General features: G+C 41.5%; 1 protein-coding gene across 1 annotated transcript in view; it reads left to right on the top strand.

Annotated features, from left to right (window-relative positions):
- The window catches only part of LOC126183784 (elongation of very long chain fatty acids protein 7), a 120,953-nt gene that overhangs the window by 91,793 nt on the left and 9,137 nt on the right, over positions 1 to 20,023 (top strand). Inside the window, exon 6 of the mRNA XM_049926020.1 lies at positions 13,138 to 13,243. Within this exon, the coding sequence (XP_049781977.1) occupies positions 13,138 to 13,243 (106 nt within the window). The remainder of the gene's footprint in view (positions 1 to 13,137; positions 13,244 to 20,023) is intronic.

Genomic DNA, 20,023 nt, shown 5'->3' with positions numbered 1-20,023 from the left:
CAGTTGACCCTAAACAACGAATAGTGTGAGGTCATCCACATGAGTGCTAAAAGGAACTCGTTAAACTTCGGTTACACGATAAATCAGTCTAATCTAAAGGCCGTAAATTCAACTTAGATTAGATTAGATTATTTTTTTGTTCCATAGATCCGTGCTGAGGAGCCGGCCGCGGTGGCCGTGCGGTTCTGGCGCTGCAGTCCGGAACCGCGAGGCTGCTACGGTCGCAGGTTCGAATCCTGCCTCGGGCATTGGTGTGTGTGATGTCCTTAGGTTAGTTAGGTTTAAGTAGTTCTAAGTTCTAGGGGACTTATGACCTAAGATGTTGAGTCCCATAGTGCTCAGAGCCATTTGAACCATTTTTTCGTGCTGAGGAGATCCTCGTGGATGTGGAACATGTCAAATTTTTTTTTAAAGCTGAAATAACATTACTAATAGTATGAATATATACATCATTTGTTTCTATTAAAAAATTCGTCAATGGAGTAGAAGGAGTTGGCAACTAGTAAGTCTTTCAGGCTCCTTTTAAATTGATCTTTATTTGTAACTAAATTTTTTATGTTTGCTGGCAAATTATTGAAGATGAGTGTTCCTGAGTAGTGGAACCCTTTTTGTACTAAAGTAAGTGCTTTTAAGTCCTTGTGCAGATCATTTTTGTTCCTGGTATTGTATGTATGAACTGAGCTGTTTGTTGGAAAAAGAGATATATTATTTAGGACAAATTTCATTAAGGAGTAAATATACTGAGAGGCAGTAGTTAGTATACCCAGTTCTTTGAAGAGGTTTCTACAGGAAGTCCGTGAATTTACTCCACAAATAATACGTATTACACGCTTTTGGACTCTGAAAACTTTTGTTTGACTTGAAGAGTTACCCCAAAATATTATACCATATGACATTATGGAATGAAAGTAGGCAAAGTATGCAAGCTTTTTCATTTTTATGTCGCCTATGTCTGCTAACACTCGAATTGCAAATACAGATTTGTTAAGGCGTTTCTACAGTTCTGTGGTGTGCTCCTCCCAACTGAATTTATTGTCAAGTTGTAATCCCAGGAATTTAAGACTGTCAACCTCTTCTATCTGCTCTTCTTCATACATTATGCATATGCTGGGTGGAAACCTCTTACAGGTTCTGAATTGCATATAGTGAATCTTTTCGAAGTTTAATGTCAGTGAGTTGGCTTTAAACCATTTATTAATATCCATGAAAATATCATTAGCAGATCTTTCTAGAACTACACTCGACATACTATTTATTGCAATACTTGTGTCATCTGCAAACTAAACGAACTCAGCTTCTGGCAGTGTAACTGATGAGAGATCATTAATGTACACAAGAAAAAAAAAATGGCCCTAAGATGGTTCCTTGGGACACCACATGTAATTTCTTCCCATTCTGATGATGACTGATGACTTAATTCACTAGTCCCTTGCACTGACACCCTTTGTTTCCTGTTAGTGACGTATGACTTGAACCATTTTGCAGCACTGCCCGTGATCCCATTGAATTCTAATTTATTTAAAATGATGTTGTGGTTCACACAATCGAATGCCTTCGACAAATCACAGAAAATACCTGCTGCTTGTAACTTGTTATTTAATGAATTAAGTAAATTTTCACTGTAGGTGTAAATAGCCTTCTCGATATCAGAACCCTTCAGAAATCCAAACTGTGTTCTTGATAATATGTTATTTGTAGTCAGATGGTTGAGAAGCTGCCTTTACATTACTTTTTCTAAAATTTTTGAGAATTCTGGCAAAATTGAAATCGGTCTGTAGTTTGATGGTATCTCTTTATCCCCTTTCTTGAATAGAGGCTTAACATCTGCATATTTTAGCCAGTCAGGAAATGTCCCAGTTATAATTGACTGGTTACACAAGTAACTTAGAATTGAACTAAACTCACAAGAACATGCCTTAATTAACTTTGTTGATATTTCGTCATAACCACTAGAATTCTTTGTTTCTAAAGATTTTATTATGGAAGCTATTTCTTTTGGTGAAGTGAGTGACATATTCATGTACCTGGAGCTATTTGTAAAGGCTAGTTTCAGATATTCAAGGGCATTATTTACTGATTCTGGCAATCCCACTCTATCAGTAACGGATATAAAGTACTTGTTAAATAGATTTGCCACACTATGCCCATCGGTTACTAATGTGTCATCTACCCTTAGTGCTATTTGCTCCTGTTCCTTTCTGGTTCTACATGTCTCCTCTTTCACTATATCCCATATTTTGTGTTTGTTTTGTTCCCTGACATTGCTATTTTCTTCTCGTAGTGCATTTGTTTAGAGGTCTGAATTACTTTTTTTAGTATTTTACAGTATTCCTTGTATTTAGCTAAATCATCAGCATTGGAGCTATTCTTGGTCGACAGATACATTTTCCTTTTTGTCTTACAGGAAATCTTTATTCCTTGTGTAATCCATGACTTTATTATAGACTTCTGTTTAATTTGAGTAACTTTTAGAGAAAAACAGTTTTCAAACATGGTACTGACATTGTTCATGAATGTGTTATATTTTTCATTCATGTCGTGAGCACTATAAACATCTTTCCAGTTCATATCTGTGAGCAGTTTTCTAAAACACTCAATTTTTGGTTGATTGACTACTCCCATGTACTCAGATTTAGCAGTCTTGATAATCTGCTTAGAATTTACATCTAAAACAAGGAGCTGCATGTCTTGATCTGATAGTCCATTTATAACAGGTTTTATGATATGATTTTGTTCCTTTGATTTGTCTGTAAAAATGTTATCAATGGCTGTACTTGAGGATTTAGTGATCCTAGTTGGAAAGTTTACAGTGTGAGTTACATTGAAAGACAACATAAACTGCAGTAAATGTTTACTGTTGCATTAGAAAATCTGTATTAAAGTCACCAGCAATCAAAATTTCTTTGTTTCTTCCTGTTAAATAACCCAAAAGTGCTTCTAGATGATTTATGAATAGATTATAATTTCCTGCAGGTGCTCGGCAAATAGTTACTATTATATAGGATCTGTTATGGAACTCTACTTCTGTTGCACATGCTTCTAGATGCTGCTCTAAAGAGAATTTATTAATGTCAATGTTCTTGAATTTATGGCAGTTTTTAATAAATGTGGCAACTCCTCCTCCATCCATATCTACTCTGCAGAAGTAGGAAGCTAGCTTAAATCCTGAAATGTCTAACAGATGTATACCAGTGGTCACTTGATGTTCAGAGAGGCAGATTATGTCAATTTGGTTAAATGAATTCAGTTCATCGATACAAATGAGTAGTTCATCAACTTTATTTCTTAGTCCCGGCATGTTCTGCTGTAATAAAGATAACTGATTCTGCATACTAATGGGATTATAACTGCTTTGGCGAAGATGAACTGGCCGCTTCTGATTACTTACTGTTAAACATTGTTTAAATGGAAGCTGTATGCTAAAATCTGACTTCTGTTCATCTGTTTTCTCAAACTGAGTGTGTCTGCCAATCTCTCTTAAAACTCGTTTTCTTTCCCCCTTCCCTATCCTAAAAAAGGCATCCCTCTGACACCTGTGACCACTGGTATTTTACCACTTGTGCCAGTGTCCCCCCTTAAGTTTTCTGCAATCAACCCAGACTGTTTTCCCTTCCCTTTCCTGTTGAGGTGAAGGCCATGCCTAGTGTAGTTCCACCTATCGATAGCATCCACAGGAATCAAACCAATACGAGACCCTATATCCGTCCTAAGTAGCCACTCCAACTCCATGTTCACTCTCCCTACGGAAGAGTTCAAATGAGGCCGGTCATGACGTCTCAACACAGACACAAATCCCACACTCGTATGCTTCGTTGCTGATGCTATCTTCACCAGGTCACTCTCCATGGAATATTCAGAGTCTCTGTCAATGCTATTTCCCGGACCACCCACTATAACCACGGCATCCTCCTTTGTGAAATCTACATCTACATCTACATCCATACTCCGCAAGCCAACTGACGGTGTGTGGCGGAGGGTACCTTGAGTACCTCTATCGGTTCTCCCTTCTATTCCAGTCTCGTATTGTTCGTGGAAAGAAGGATTGTCGGTATGCTTCTGTGTGGGCTCAAATCTCTCTGATTTTATCCTCATGGTCTCTTCGCGACATATACGTAGGAGGGAGCAATATACTGCTTGACTCTTCAGTGAAGGTATGTTCTCGAAACTTTAACAAAAGCCCGTACCGAGCTATTGAGCGTCTCTCCTGCAGAGTCTTCCACTGGAGTTTATCTATCATCTCCGTAACGCTTTCGCGATTACTAGATGATCCTGTAACGAAGCGTGCTGCTCTCCGTTGGATCTTCTCTATCTCTTATATCAACGCTATCTGGTACGGATCCCACCTACTGAGCAGTATTTTTAGCAGTGGGCGAACAAGCGTACTGTAACCTACTTCCTTTGTTTTCGGATTGCATTTCCTTAGGATTCTTCCAATGAATCTCAGTCTGGCATCTGCTTTACCAACGATCAACTTTATATGATCATTCCATTTTAAATCACTCCTAATGCGTACTCCCAGATAATTTATGGAATTAACTGCTTCCAGTTGCTGAGCTGCTATTTTGTAGCTAAATGATAAGGGATCTATCTTTCTATGTATTCGCAGCACATTACACTTGTCTACATTGAGATTCAATTGCCATTCCCTGCACCATGCGTCAATTCGCTGCAGATCCTCCTGCACTTCAGTACAATTTTCCATTGTTACAACCTCTCGATACACCGTAGCATCATCTTCAAAAAACCTCAGTGAACTTCCGATGTCATCCACAAGGTCATTTACGTATATTGTGAATAGCAACGGTCCTATGACACTCCCCTGCGGCACACCTGAAATCACTCTTACTTCGGAAGACTTCTCTCCATTGACAATGACATGCTGCGTTCTGTTATCTAAGAACTCTTCAATCCAATCACACAATTGGTCTGATAGTCCATATGCTCTTACTTTGTTCATTAAACGACTGTGGGGAACTGTATCGAACGCCTTGCGGAAGTCAAGAAACCCGGCGTCTACCTGTGAACCCGTGTCTATGGTCCTCTGAGTCGCGTGGACGAATAGCGCGAGCTGGGTTTTTCACACGATCGTCTTTTTCGAAATCCATGCTGATTCCTACAAAATCCTTGCATAAAGAACCTACATCCTCTGTTACCTGACCCAGATCTGCACTTGAAAAAGTTTGTGACCTGGTACTCTGGACCTAAATTTTCCTGCAGTAGTTGGCCAACACCTCTACCATGGGAACTACCTACAACAGAACTTTCTTTCTCTTTACAAATTTCCCTAGCTTTTTCAAGTCCTTGAAAGCTTGTTGTGCCCTTTCTACAGCTTCAGCTACACGAGGCTCATCCGATTCTGACTGAGGCAACAGGTCAAATCTATTTTCAAGATTTATGACAAAGCTGTCTGATGCTCTCCTTTGCCTGTTCCCCCTATTACTTGTTGCCACTTCCACCTCTGTTCACCCTTCTCCCTCTTTAACCTGTCCAGATCCTCCATTGCCTTGTCTAGGTCAGCTTGAAGAGATGCAATTTTCCCTTCCTGTTCCAGTATTTTCCTATCTCTACTGTAGATCCTACAATACCACTGGTGAGCCTCATTTATGTCCCCATTTCCCACGCCACTACATTCGCTCCAATGAAAGAAACTACGTTACGAATAACTTAAGTTGGAAGGAACACATAGAAAATATTGTCGGGAAGGCTAACCAAAGACTGCGTTTTATTGGCAGGAAACTTAGAAAATGAAACAGACCTACTAAGGAGACTGCCTACATCACGCTTGTCCGTCCTCTTTTAGAATACTGCTGCGTGGTGTGGGATCCTTACCAGATAGGACTGACGGAGTGCATCGAAAAAGTTCAAAGAAGGCAGCACGTTTTGTATATGGGCGAGAGTGTCACAGAAATGATACTGGATCTGGACTGGACATCATTAAAATAAAGGCGTTTTTCGTTGCGACGGAATCTTCTCACGAAATTCCAATCACCAACTTTCTCCTCCGAATGCGAAAATACTTCGTTGACACCTACAAAGGGAGGAACGATCACCACGATAAAATAAGGGAAATCAGAGTTTCTACTGAAAGATATAGGTGTTCATTCTTTCCACACGCTATACGAGATTGGAATAATAGAGAATTGTGAAGGTTGTTTGATGAACCATCTGCCAGTCACGTAACTGTGATCTGCAGAGTATCCATGTAGATGTAGATCCCTGAAAGTTACATATCTGTGTCTGTTTTATTTACTGATTTACGACACCTTTTATATCTGTTTAATTATGCAAATGTTTTTTAGAACATCGTATCCGCCATAGTTACACAGTGACTGAATACAGCATCAATAGCTCATATTGTCATACTTGTGTTTTACGCTGAAGAGCCAAAGAAACTGGTACACCTGACTAATATGGTGTAGGGCCCCGACGAGCACGCAGAAGTGCCGCAACACGACGTATCATAGACTCGGCTGATGACTAAAGTAGTGCTGGAGGGAACTGACACCATGAATCCTGCAGGGCTGTCCATAAATCCGTAAGAGTACAAGGGGCTGAGATCTCTTCTGAACAGCACGTTGTGAGGCATCCCAGATATGCTCAATAATGTTCATGTCTGGCAAGTTTTCTGGCCAGAGGAAGTGTTTAAATGCAGAAGAGTGTTCCTGGAGCCACTCTGTAGTAATTCTGGACGTATCGGGTGTCACATTGTCCTGCTGGAATTTCCAAAGTCCGTCGGAATGCACAATGGTCATGAATGGATGCAGGTGATCAAACAGTATGCTTACGTACGTGTCACCTGTCAGAGTCGTATCTAGACGTATCTGTGGTGCCATATCACTCCAACTGCAAAGGCCTAACACCATTACAGAGCCTCCACCAGCTTCAACAATCCCCTGCTGACATGCAGGGTCCATGGATTCACGAGATTGTCTCCATACCCGTACACGTCCATCCACTCGATACAATTTGAACTGAGACTCGTCCGACCAGACAACATGTTCCCAGTCATCAACAGTCCAATGTTGGTGTTGAGGGGCCCAGGCGAGGCGTAAAGCTTTGTGGCGTGCAGTCATCAAGGGTACACGAGTGGGCCTTTGGCTCCAAAAGCCCATATCGATGATGTTTCGTTGAATGGTTCGCACGCTGACACTTGTTGATGACCCATTATTGAAATCTGCAGCAATTTGCGGAAGGGTTGCAATTCTGTCGCGTTGAGCAATTCTCTTCAGTCCCGTTCTTGGAGGGTCTTTTTCCGGCCGCAGCGACGTCAAAGTTTTGATGTTTTACCGGATTCCTGATAGTCGCGATACACTTGTGATATGGTCGTACGGAAAAGTCTTCACTTCATCGCTACCTCGGAAATGCTGTGTCCCATCGCTCGTGCGCCGACTGTAACACTACGTTCAAACTCGCTTAAATTTGTTAACCTGGCATTGTAGCAGCAGTGACCGATCTGACAACTGCGCCAGACACTTGTGCATTATTCTGCCTGTTTACATTTCTCTGTTTTTGGGTATGCATGCCTATACCATTTTCTAGGGCGCTTCAGTGTATTTAATGAAGAGTTAAATATTTTGCCAGAGACTTTATTTAAATGTTGATTGAAAGTGCATTTAAGAAACTGTGCTAATTTGTTTCGTCGCTTGTGTTAGCGGACACCACAGTTGAAAAGAGAAATAGAAGGCACTTCGGTCAAGAAGGCATAAATAATTATTCAAACAACCTTAAACGCCTCTGTTGATCCATTGTGGACGTGGGACAGTGGCTGGTCAAATATTTAAAAATGAAATTCCGTAAACAGCCGTGCAAATTGATAAGTTCTTATACAGGGTGTTACAAAAAGGTACGGCCAAACTTTCAGGAAACATTCCTCACACACAAAGAAAGAAAATATGTTATGTGGACATGTGTCCGGAAACGCTTACTTTCCATGTGAGAGCTCATTTTATTACTTCTCTTCAAATCACATTAATCAAGGAATGGAAACACAAAGCAACAGAACGTACCAGCGTGACTTCAAACATTTTGTTACAGGAAATGTTCAAAATGTTCTCCGTTAGCGAGGATAATGCATCCACCCTCCGTCGCATGGAATCCCTGGTGGCATACCGGGGCCATATATTTCTGGATGTCTTGAATTCTCAAGTGCTTTCTTCGAAGACTTGACTTGAGTTGCAGTTAAGTCTTCGAACGAAGCACTTGAGAATTCAAGCCATCCAGAAACGTATGGCTCCAGTATGCCAATATCGATTATTTTTGAGAGGTGCAATTAGGCTTGAAGGTGGCATAATTAATTTACGTAACTAGTAGCGAAAGTAAGTTAAAAGAACTTTTCAATTTGCATGGCTGTTTGGCGAATTCCTTTGTTAAGTGTTAAAGGACATTCTGTTGTCATTTATTGTGAGCACATTTGCGTAAGAATGCTGGCTTATTTATTTATGAACCAACCATTACTTATATTTACTGTAAATTATGTGAGTGGAGCCAAATGTTTATTCATTCATTTATTTAAATATTGTTGTAATATACTATTTAAGTCCGGGAAGTGGTCAGAAACTGACTCAAATGATATCTCTAGCACATAACGACGATGCATTTTTGTGGGTTCAAAATGGTTCAAATGGCTCTGAGCGCTATGGGACTTAACATCTTAGGTCATCAGTCCCCTAGAACTTAGAACTACTTAAACCTAACTAACCTAAGGACATCACACACATCCATGCCCGAGGCAGGACAGTTCCAGACGGAAGCGCCTAGAACCGCTCGGCCACCCCGGCCGGCCACTTTTGTGGGGATAGCTGTTAGCCAGACCAGCGGCGTTGCCGCAGTGGTAGCACCGGTTCCTGTCAAATTGTTGAAGTTAAGGGCTGTTGGGCCAGGATAATACTTGGATGGGTGTCCATCTGGTCTGCGGAGCGCTGCTGGCAAGCTAGGTGCACTCAGTTCTTTTGAGGCAAACTGAGGAGCTGCTTGATTGAGAAGTAGCGGCTCCGGTCTCGTAAACCGACATACGAGGGGGGACCCAAAAGAAACCGGACTCCGATGGCGCTGCCACTCGTAGACGTAAAGCAGGGTTCTCACGCTAGATGGTGTTAGTAGAGACCTTCATGAAACAGCTGTGCAGACAGCGTTAGTGTAGAGCTGAACGTGCAAGTGTAGTATTGTGTTTCTCTGACTGTTGGCGGGTTACCTCTGCGAAGTCGTTATGGCAACTTTAAAAGAATAAAGAATGTGTGTGAAATTTTGTTTCCTGCTTTAAAAAAAACTGCAACGGAGACACACCAAATGCTTCAGGAAGCTTTCCACGAGGACGCTATGAGCCGCACACAGGTTTTCGAGTGGTTTGGGCGCTTTAAACGTGGAGAGATTTGTGTTGAAGACCAAGCTCGTTCTGGACGCCCTTCAACATCGCGAAATGAGGAGAACATTGAAAAGGTCCGCCAAAAGATCAGAGAGGATCGTCGCCAAACGATCGACCAAATTTCAGCAGAGACAGGAATCAGTTGGAGCTCGTGCCAGCGGATTTTGAGTGAGGATTTGCACATGAAACGTGTTGCTGCTAAATTTGTTCCGCGCCTTCTCACACAGGAGCAAAATAGCATCCGCATGAATGTGTGTCAGGACTTGAAAATAGAGACTGCATGTGATCCAAACTTCTTGAACAAAGTCATTACAGGGGATAAGAGTTGATGTTACGGATATGACCCACAAACCAAGCAAGCGTCAAGCCAGTGGAGGACTCCCAACTCTCCCAGACTAAAAAAACAAGGCAAGTGAGGTCAAATGTGAAGACGATGATCATTGTCTTTTTGGATGTTCGTGGAATTATGCATCGGGAATTCGTACCCCCTGGCCAGACCGTTAACCAGCACTTTTACTTGGATGTTTTAAGGCGTCTGCGGGAGGATGTGATGAGGAAACGCCCGGAACTTTGGCCATCAGGTGACTGGTTTCTGCATCACGAGAACGCTCCAGCACACACGGCCTTACGAGTGACCCACTATTTGGCATCTCAGAGGTGGTCTGTCGTTCCCCACGCTCCGTATTCGCCGGACCTAGCCCCGTGCGACTTTTTCCTATTTCGGCGAATGAAAAAAACGCTAAAAGGGGAGCGTTATGACGATGTGGAGGCGGTAAAAACAGCTTCGCAAAGGGCACTGCAAAATATCGCATGTAATGGAGAGTATTTTGAAGGTGACTGAAGTAATTTTGTAAAAAGGTTCATCAATAATTTTTTTATGACAACAATCCGGTTTCTTTTGGGTCCCCCCTCGTATGGCTGGAACAGCGGTGTGCTGACCACATACCCCTCGATATCCTCATCCAGTGATGCCTGTGGGCTGAGGATGACACGGCGGCCCGTCGGTACTGTAGGTCCTTCATGGCCTGTTCGGGCGGAGTTTAGTTTACTTTTATAGCCATCAGCCAATGGGAAATCTGACAGTAGCGGAACACTACAGGAGTCAAGTGGAGACTGGGACTTTTCGGGTGAAGAGCTCAAGGGAGCGATTATGGACACTTTGTGTCGAGTGCTAGAGAAGGCACACCTGTCTAAGCTAGCGTGCGTCATTCAGTCCTGTAGGTGGTTGATCCTAAGCGGTTAATGGCCGCTACAATACTGCAACCTATGAAGGGACTCTCACTCGCGAGAGCTCTGAATGTGCTATAGATTAGGACTCTAACTCTTTCAAAATGGCTCTGAGCACTATGGGACTTAACAAAATGGTTCAGATGGCTCTGAGCACTATGCGACTTAACTTCTGAGGTCATCAGTCGCCTAGAACTTAGTACTTAAACCTAACTAACATAAGCACATCACACATATCCATGCCCGAAGCAGGATTCGAACCTGCGACCGTAGCGGGTGCGCGGTTCCAGACTGAAGCGCCTAGAACCACTCGGCCACACCGGCCGTCTAACTTTTTCCTCTTGTAATACGGAACTGAGGACAGACAGAGTATGAGTAACTGTTCTTCGCGTCGTGTGTGTTCTTTTTTGTATCACCATATTGAACTCTGGACTGTCTTGAGCTGGTGAATTTTGCGTATATTGTGATTACGAAATAGACTTAATTTTCGCATGTCTTCGATGACTATTTATTCTGAGGATGACTATTTATTCTGAGGATTTTGCTACCATTCTCCTAACGCTCTCATCGTAACTTTACTGCATTTCACGAGGGTATTTTCTGTCTGTATTTTAACTGATTATCATAGGTCTAGTTCCCGTTTATCTGAGATTTCCTTTCTTAGATAAACATCATTCAACAAAATTTTCTATCGTCTACATCAATTACAGACGTTAGAACAAATCCTTTCTATTCAGTTATTCATTTAGCTTTTATTCTGTATTCTGTATTTTACTCACTTACAAATTCTAGCCATTGCCTAGACTATTTGACTGCAAGATCATAACTACATGTTATTATTTGCAGCGTTTTACCTACTGGGCATGAAAGCAGACGTGCTCGGCTCGACCCTATGACTACATCGAGCTATTCGTTTTAAACAGAGCCGTGCATAACCTAGGTACCTAAAGTACGAGTAACCACAGGTAAAAATGAAAGTGGTTCGCTCGTATGTGGTGCTTAAAAGCCATTCACCAGTCAAGATCGCATAAAATATTTTTTTTTTATTTAAGACAACCGGTTTCAAAAGACTACGCTGTCATCTAAATGTCTTAAAATCTTTTGTTGTAAAGCATGATAATTTAACGCTAACCACACGCATGAGACGTCAAGTGGGTAAAAATAGCACATTATAAAAGATTTCTCATCGCTGAAATATTTAAAAACATAAAACACTTTGTGCAGCAGGCTATGTCCACATACATGTCGCTCACAGATACAACAAAAGATTTTAAAATCTGATGATGACAGCATAGTCTGCTGAAACCGGTTATCTTAAACTAAAAAAATATTTTATGCGATCTTGGCTGGTGAATGGTTTTTAACAATTAAACAAATGGCCCATCGGTTTTCTGAAAACGATAAAATTAAATCAGTATGTGATGCTGTTTAGAAGAGCAACTACACAGCAGTAACCATTAGGTACCGTTGCATGTTCTGCAGATCATTCAAAAAATGTTCAAACGTGTGTGAAATCTTATGGCACTTAACTGCTAAGATCAGCAGTCCCTAAGCTTACACACTACTTAACCTAAATTATCCTAAGGACAAATACACGCACCCATGCCCGAGAGAGGACTCCAACCTCCGCCGGGACCAGCCGCACAGTGTATGACTGCAGCTCCTAGACCGCTCGGTTAATCCCGCGCGGCTGAAAATCATTCTAAAGTACCTGCGAAGGGGCACAGTATACTCTGTTCAGTAGTAAGAGTTCTTCATATTCCATTTACGAAATGAGTACGTTACCTACTTTTGCGCGCTGTTATTGCTCCAATTTTATTTGCAATATTTCTACGTGAGAGATATCTCGGCGGCTCAAGAATATTCGTAGATTTTGATATAAAACCGGTTCATGGAATTCCGTAAGTAGTTTTAGCATGACATTACATGTGTTTCTACAAGGGTCGTTTAACCACAGCGTGCCCGCCTCGAGCGTGGTGGGCTCGAGGAAGTTTGAGCGAGTAAAACACCCTATTTGCAGACGTCTACCCGACATATCGTAAAGCAAGTAACTTCCTTCGTTTCAGTAACAGCGACGATCAATGTACTTAAGTAATCGACGTTTCCACCTTTCAAAGCCAGTTTGTTACGTAAAATAGCTTTTACAATATTTTAATAACCATCTGTAATTACGGTCAGATGAGGAACAACTAACGAAATGTATGACGCTGTTTGGGTGAATCACTCCTTGTTTGCAATGCATTAGTGATGTCCTGTTAGGATGCCAAATAAGGACAAGGACACGCAATTATGTATCCCTCATTCTGTCAGTGAATTTCACGTGAAACTAAATCTCTAAGTATTAAAAGGGTAGTCGGAATCCATTTTAACAAAAAATCAAACAATAAAATGGTCAATGAATGTGAGTTGAAGCACTGGAAATGTAAATAACAAATGACTAACACGAAAGTTCGTAGTAAACGTAATTGGGAATGAGTCCCTTCCAGAAGAAAATGCCTTCCCAATACTTTTCTCAGGTGGTAGTTACAGCACATGTTTCTCTTTTACAGGTGTTCTTTGTATTGCGGAAGAAACAAAGCCAAGTGACTTTCCTGCACGTGTATCACCACACAATTACTGCACTTTTCTCTTGGGGATACCTCAAGTTTCTGCCAGGTAAGCGTGTTGCTTCTAAACAAGTGTTATCACGAGTCGCCCTGCAACGTGATTTTTTTCTTCTTTTATGAAAGTACGTTGTTCAAGATTTTACTTCCACCTCTTTAGGTATAACTGCAGCTTTAAGTTTACATTAGACAAGAAAATTGCGAATCTTTGACTATATTATCTGCAGAAGCATGTTGTTAGCATGATCAACCTATCTTTCCCATTTTTCTGTTGCATCTCAGAGTTGAACTGTGGAGAGCGCCGAGGGTTTCGTTGAACAGCGACTGCGATTAGTAGTGAAATAATTTTCCTGAGGGAGAGATCCGTAAACTAATTAATCTGATAACTCATTATATAATTTCACATCATTATGTTATCTGTCAAACCAAGACCATGTACTAAGATATCAGATCTCCATATTTCCGAAGAACTAGCATGTTGTTCAAATTATCAGTTATTTTCTATATCACAGACCTCATCTGTTCCAGTCAAAAATTAATAACTAATTTTAGGTTTGCGTGTATGACACCATCGTGTGAAATTATTTTCTAACAATTAATTGTATCACCTATAGCAAAGTCAATTCCAGCTTTAATCTCGTGTGTGAAAGTTTGCGGAGTATTTTATTTTGCCATACGTTTCACCAGGTACATATAGATATAGCGTAAGAGCCACTAGATAAATAGATTTTAACGTAAATTCCAGTATCAATAAATATACGTGGTATTCTACGGAGGTCTAGGAAAACCGTTTTGAAGTACATAAAAGAGGTAATAAGTATTATTACCCACAGCGCACATATCACTTGAACAACATAACACTTTCATATTTCTTCTCTGCAAGTACCATTAATACAGTGCAAAAAAGTTTACAAATACAAACTACACAAGTTGTAATAAAGGTATCACTGCGAAATATTTCGTCTTCAGAGAGCTTTCTGTAATAATGAAAATCATAACATTTGTTAATAACAAGCAATTCAATGACTGATTGGCTAATTGCTTGTGATATAATTTCGTAATCGATTATCGAAGCAAAGTCAATCGCAACACCTAGCAACAAACTAGTTGACCCTAACCTAAATGTCCATTTTTTTATATGTAAGAGATATTTAGGGCAGCAGCACAACATTGGTGATTTCTTGCTGATTCCATAGATAACACACGACCCTTCTGAAACTGCATTTTAAGATGTTAATTCATCACCCCATTTCTTTTACAATGTACTGATGGTTTACAACAGCTCAAGAACATAAGTGGATAATGCTGTGACTGGTCATTTAGAGCTGCAGTATATTTAATTTCCGTGATTGCCATCCCAGTGTTGGGTGAAAACAGCGCATAAGCTTGTCGATTGTGAGTTGCTACATTGAGTGTCATGAGTAAGTTGTTTACGAAAGAAATATCGTGCTATGAAGAAATATTTTCACTTTTCAGTATGTACTGTCACGCTCAAAAGTATCCGAACGACCTGAATAGCGTTCCACCTGATTCGTATGCAATCCACAAAACTGAACTATCTTGTAGGTGCTCTGCTCTCTTTTCGCTACAGTTGTTTGACTATAAAAATTGGTTACTGCAAGATATCATAAGAGATAACTGCTCTGTATGGCTTTCATTGTGGAAAACTGGTACACATTTTGTTCAGCACCAGAATCCAGATGTCATTCAATTCCATGCCCTCCTCCTTCCTATTGAAATTCGTGGGAGTGTTTCAAAACCTCTCAAGAAAGAAGATGGTAGTTTAGGCCACACGGTTCACCGACAATCCACGCAAACAGACCGTTACCTACAACGGGATACGAACCACCACCTAATACAAAAGCGAGGCATCATAAAAACGATGCATTGCTCAATAATGGTGATTTGTCAGCTGAGGTCAAAGGAGCATTAAGACTACCGCCCAGAAATCATAGCGATACCAAATGCCTGTGAAATCGAAAGTTTTCCTGCCTTTCATTAAGGACGTTGCTGACCGCACAGGGGGAAAAAACACGAAACAGCGCGGTAATCCACAGACCCACCCCGAAGCTACAAAATCACCTAAAACTGGCTAAGGATGTACGCCAAACGCTGGAAAAAGCAGGTATTTACAGGATTCCATGTAGTTGTGGGGAGATGTACGTGGATACTACAATAAAAATGGCTCTGAGCACTATGGGACTTAACATCTATGGTCCTCAGTCCCCTAGATCTTAGAACTACTTAAACCTAACTAACCTAAGGACATCACACAACACCCAGTCATCACGTACTACAATAAGAACGGTAAAAAAAAAGACTAGAAGAGCACAATGACAATTGAAGAAGCGTGGAGATTGATAGATCAGCTGTTGCGGAACATGTTTTGCAGCCAGAAGACCACCACATCATTTTTATAGAGTTCAAGTACTGGCAACCACAAGCGGACACCATGAAACGCTATACAGAAAGTCCATAAAGATTGTAAAACACACCAGGAATTTCAGAAAGAAGGGGGAAGGTTTTAACTGAATGACATCTGGATTCTGGCGCTGAAGAAGATGTGTATCCTCCCACCATGGGGTGATAGCAACAGCGGATGACGGCAGTTGACAACGGCCAATAACATTGTGCTCGGGCACCGGTATTTAAAACATGTGACGTCGTGTCACTGCGCGGAAGCTTGCGGAAACAGAATTCGGCTGCAGTCAGTAGCCAGCTAGGGTGTGAATCGGACACTCAAAGAAGCTACGGTCTCCGTTGAAAATGTCCTTCGCAGATGGGCACGACAAGTTGGGCTTAAATGTGAAATCCATTCGACCACCGCATAATAGCCCGTAGAATTTTATGAACTGTGAGTGAAATTAAGTGCTGAATTGCTAATTGCAGCATACTTTTATAATCATCTTGTGATATTTTTCTCCCCATGTTCATATTGAAATAATCATAAATTAGTTATAAGTTATCTGATTTATCGACAACACACCACGGAAATGTAACGCTGTTGCGTTGCAGCATGACGTTGATGAAATCCCCATGTTGGATTTGTGACAAGATTTAATGGCAGATCAGAATTTATTTTTATCAACCACCAAGCATGACGCAAGTCACATGGTATACTGAAAATGTAAAGGTTTTGGATTCAATTCCAAGTCGGTCTTACAATTCTTTTGTCAATTTTCGCTTCTTTCGCCTCTGGCAATGATTTATTAATAGAAAAAACGTAGGAATACACTTTGATTCTTAGTCCACCTTAAATGCTAGGTAAGTCAGTTCATAGGTAGGCCATTGCATACTTGCATACCATTTCCTGTAGTATAATAGTTAGTTAAACCTTGGTGCGTCCACACCAACTTAGAGCCCGGGGAAAGCTTTACTTTTATCTTTTTGCCGTAAAAATCGGTCAGCTGGCGTGAAAGATTGCGTCGCAGTTCGGTAAGCAATGGTCGCTACCTCACATCATTCTCCTTTCGCCATAGCGACCACAGCTCCGTCACGGCAGTAAGCGAAGTTCAGTACAGTTCAAATAAAATAGCCCGGAGAACGGAGTTCCAGAATACAAAGAGCCACAGCAGAGAAAACGAAATACAGTACTAACCCGATTGTAGCAAATGTTTAAAGTGACCACCATTCATCCTTTAGCAGTTTTGGGCCCTGTTCAGCAAGCTACTGAAGGCGGATCGAAGCTGGACTGCTGGAATTCCTTCAGTCTCATCAGAAATGCTCTGCTGCAGATCTTGCAGACTATGAGGCTTGTTGCGATACACCTTAGACTTGAGGGCTCCTCATACAAAGTAATCGCACACCGACAGGTCAGATGACCTGGGTGACCAGTTAGGGCCGTGACCACACTGACCTCTGCTGACAACCTCATCAGGCGTGAAGATCGTGCAAACGTGCTCGAAGGTTCGGCCGAATGTATGGGTAGTTGCTCTATCCTGTTGGAAGTAGCTGTAGGTCTTTTCCTCCTCCGTTAATGCTGCCACAAATGGTCGGGACCGCTTTTATTTATTCCCCCCCCCCCCCCCCCTGTATAAAAAGTTCTATAGACGCGCAGGACAGCAGCGAGAGGACTGCGGAAAACACTCGATGCCGTCGTAGAAGGAAAAGCACAAAAAATGGCTCTGAGCACTATGGGACTTAACTTCTGAGGTCATCAGTCCCCTAGATCTTAGAACTACTTAAACCTAATTAACTTAAGGACATCACACACATCCATGCCCGAGGCAGGATTCCAACCTGCGACTGTAGCGGCAGCGCGGTTCGAGACTGTAGTGCCTAGAACCGCTCGGCCACCCCGGCCGGCAGGAAAAGGACATTTTTCTCTGTCAGAGAGAACAGAATCTGTGGCTCTGTTGCATATCAACTTCAAATTATAGACCAGTGGCTTCTTAGGAGGTGGAAGAGAGCAACGGATAGGAATATAACATCAGTTTTCAGCATGGATTTGAATGTATCCCGAAATCCAAACAGTTCGTTTCATTCCAATGGCTTACTTTTCCAAGGGTTACAATGTAAGCAGGAGTTTAAATTAACTAAGATGATTTTTCATTTACATCAGATGCACAAATGAAAATTACAGTAGAGACAAGAAACTGAATAGAAATCGTAAAATAAAAAGGAGTCCAGTGCTGATGACACGGAAGTAATTCATGTCTAACATTTAAAAGAACACTGAATTTAAACAGTAAAATTAAATAATATTTGCTAAGCATTGATTCACGTTTACAGCGTCTTCCGATGACACAGTGGATTCAATTCTAATGCAGAACGAGGTTCACCATACGCTTTGGAGCATGTCGGTGGGTTTTTGTGAAGTCTAGCAGTCGCGGAAGATTGATTCTGTCGAGCACTAGTAGAGAATGTGTTCAAGTCGTTTTTGAGTCTGCAAGCCCTTGCACCCTACCTCAACCTCTATCCAAGGTTGATCATGCCAGGTGATAAACATTTCGGAGTTGGCACCTCCCGGATTGCCTGTCATAGGTGTAGCGCGAACTGGTGCTACCCACAGATATCGGTGAAAGAGAGCTCAAGAACTTGTTCCTAGATTTCAGTATTGATCCGAAAGGTTGGTGCCCATGTAGTGAATAAGTCAACATCAGTAGCATCATCACAGCTGCACCTTTATATCTATAAGTGCGACAATGCTATAAACAGTGGTGCCCATGTTCTATGAGATTTGTAAGACATTTGATACATTCCACACTATCGCCTAGGTAACAAAATTTGAGGTTAAGAATTATCGGACCAGCTTTCTAATTGTTTTAGTGTTAGCTCTTTGTGCTGGTCCAAACCATCTTCTAAGTAGTTTTCTTCTTCATTCTTTAGTTTTGGTGTAGGTCCCCCATATTTTTCTCCTTTTTTTAGCATTTTGTTTCATATGCCTGTTTCTTCTTTATCACTTGAGAGACTTTAGGCTTCCTCCCTAACACACGTTAAACACAAAAGCTTTTCGTAATTTCCCTTTCGTCTGCATCCGAGTTCATCGAAGTTAATTGCTGTATCTTCTTCTGTGCCACTTTTGGATTCTGTGTGAATTCTTGTGTGTCTTATATCGTTTGTCATGTCGAGGAAAAGGAAACTATTTTAGAGCACTAACATTTTTATTACTTGAATTGTTCTATCGATGTGTGCGATATTACTTCAGTTAAATCAACTTCTACAGGTTGTGTAACATTTGTCAGCACCGTTCATGACTGTATTACAATTTATACTTCCCTTTCTCTATACACATGCAAAGAAGCACTCCTGAAATCGGAGAAGCTAATGAACTAGAGATAGAGTTTAAGAGCAGGTGAACCAGAAACAAATAGGTGGTTGCGTACAGCAGTACCTTTTGTACTATGAATGACGACAGCTGCACGAGATACATTAAGCGTTGGAGAGGAATAATCTCTCTAATACTGTGCACAACTAAAAGATACTGGTCGTGTTTATGTTGCTTTTGAGTCTGCAGGCCCTTGAACCCTACCACAACTTCCATATAAGGTAAGGTTGATCATGCCAGAAGTTCTCAATTGATCTGAGGTCTAGTTATTCTGAGAGGTGCACAAGTACTCTCATATTAGTAGAATGTTAAACTTCCTGGCAGATTAAAACTGTGTGCCGGACCGAGACTCGAACTCGGGATCTTTCCTTTCGCGGGCAAGTGCTCTACCAGCTAAGCTACCCAAGCACAACTTACGCCCCGTCCTCGCTGCTGTACTTCTACCAGTTCCTCGTCTCCTACCGTCCAAACTTCACAGAAACTCTCCTGCGAAACTGTTCTGCAAGTCTGGAAGGTAGGAGACGAGATACTGGCAGAAATAAAGCTGTGAGGACGGGGCGTGAGTCGTGCTTGGGTAGCTCAGCTGGTAGAGCAGTTGCCCGCGAAAGGCAAAGATCCCGAGTTGGAGTCTCGGTCCGGCACACAGTTTTAATCGGCCAGGAAGTTTCACATCAGCGCACACTCCGCTGCAGAGTGAAAATCTCATTCTAGTAGAATGTTCCTCAAATAATTCTGACACAATGTGAGGACAGTGGATGGTAAATGGCCCGTTTGAAGATTCAGGGCAGCTTCAATATCCTGTAGCTTTACAGACAGACGCACGTCATTGGACTGTATGTTAGGGGCGAGTGCTGTACCTAGAGGGTACTGTACCTAAGAGCATGTAAGTTTTTTGGTCGGTACTTCAGACTCGTTACTGATTTTAGTATAATATGAAGGAATGCGACTAGAGACCGCCGTAAGCAGTTTGGACAAATTTCTACAGTTTTTCATGTTGCTGGATGTGAGGAAGTGTAAGGTGCATCATTTGCAAATATTTAAAGTTTTACACTTTGAAAAGCTGTA

Source organism: Schistocerca cancellata, chromosome 4, assembly GCF_023864275.1.
Source record: "Schistocerca cancellata isolate TAMUIC-IGC-003103 chromosome 4, iqSchCanc2.1, whole genome shotgun sequence".
NCBI lineage: Eukaryota > Metazoa > Arthropoda > Insecta > Orthoptera > Acrididae > Schistocerca > Schistocerca cancellata.
The sequence above is the reverse complement of the archived record's forward strand: the minus strand, read 5'-3'. Positions and strand labels throughout refer to the sequence as shown.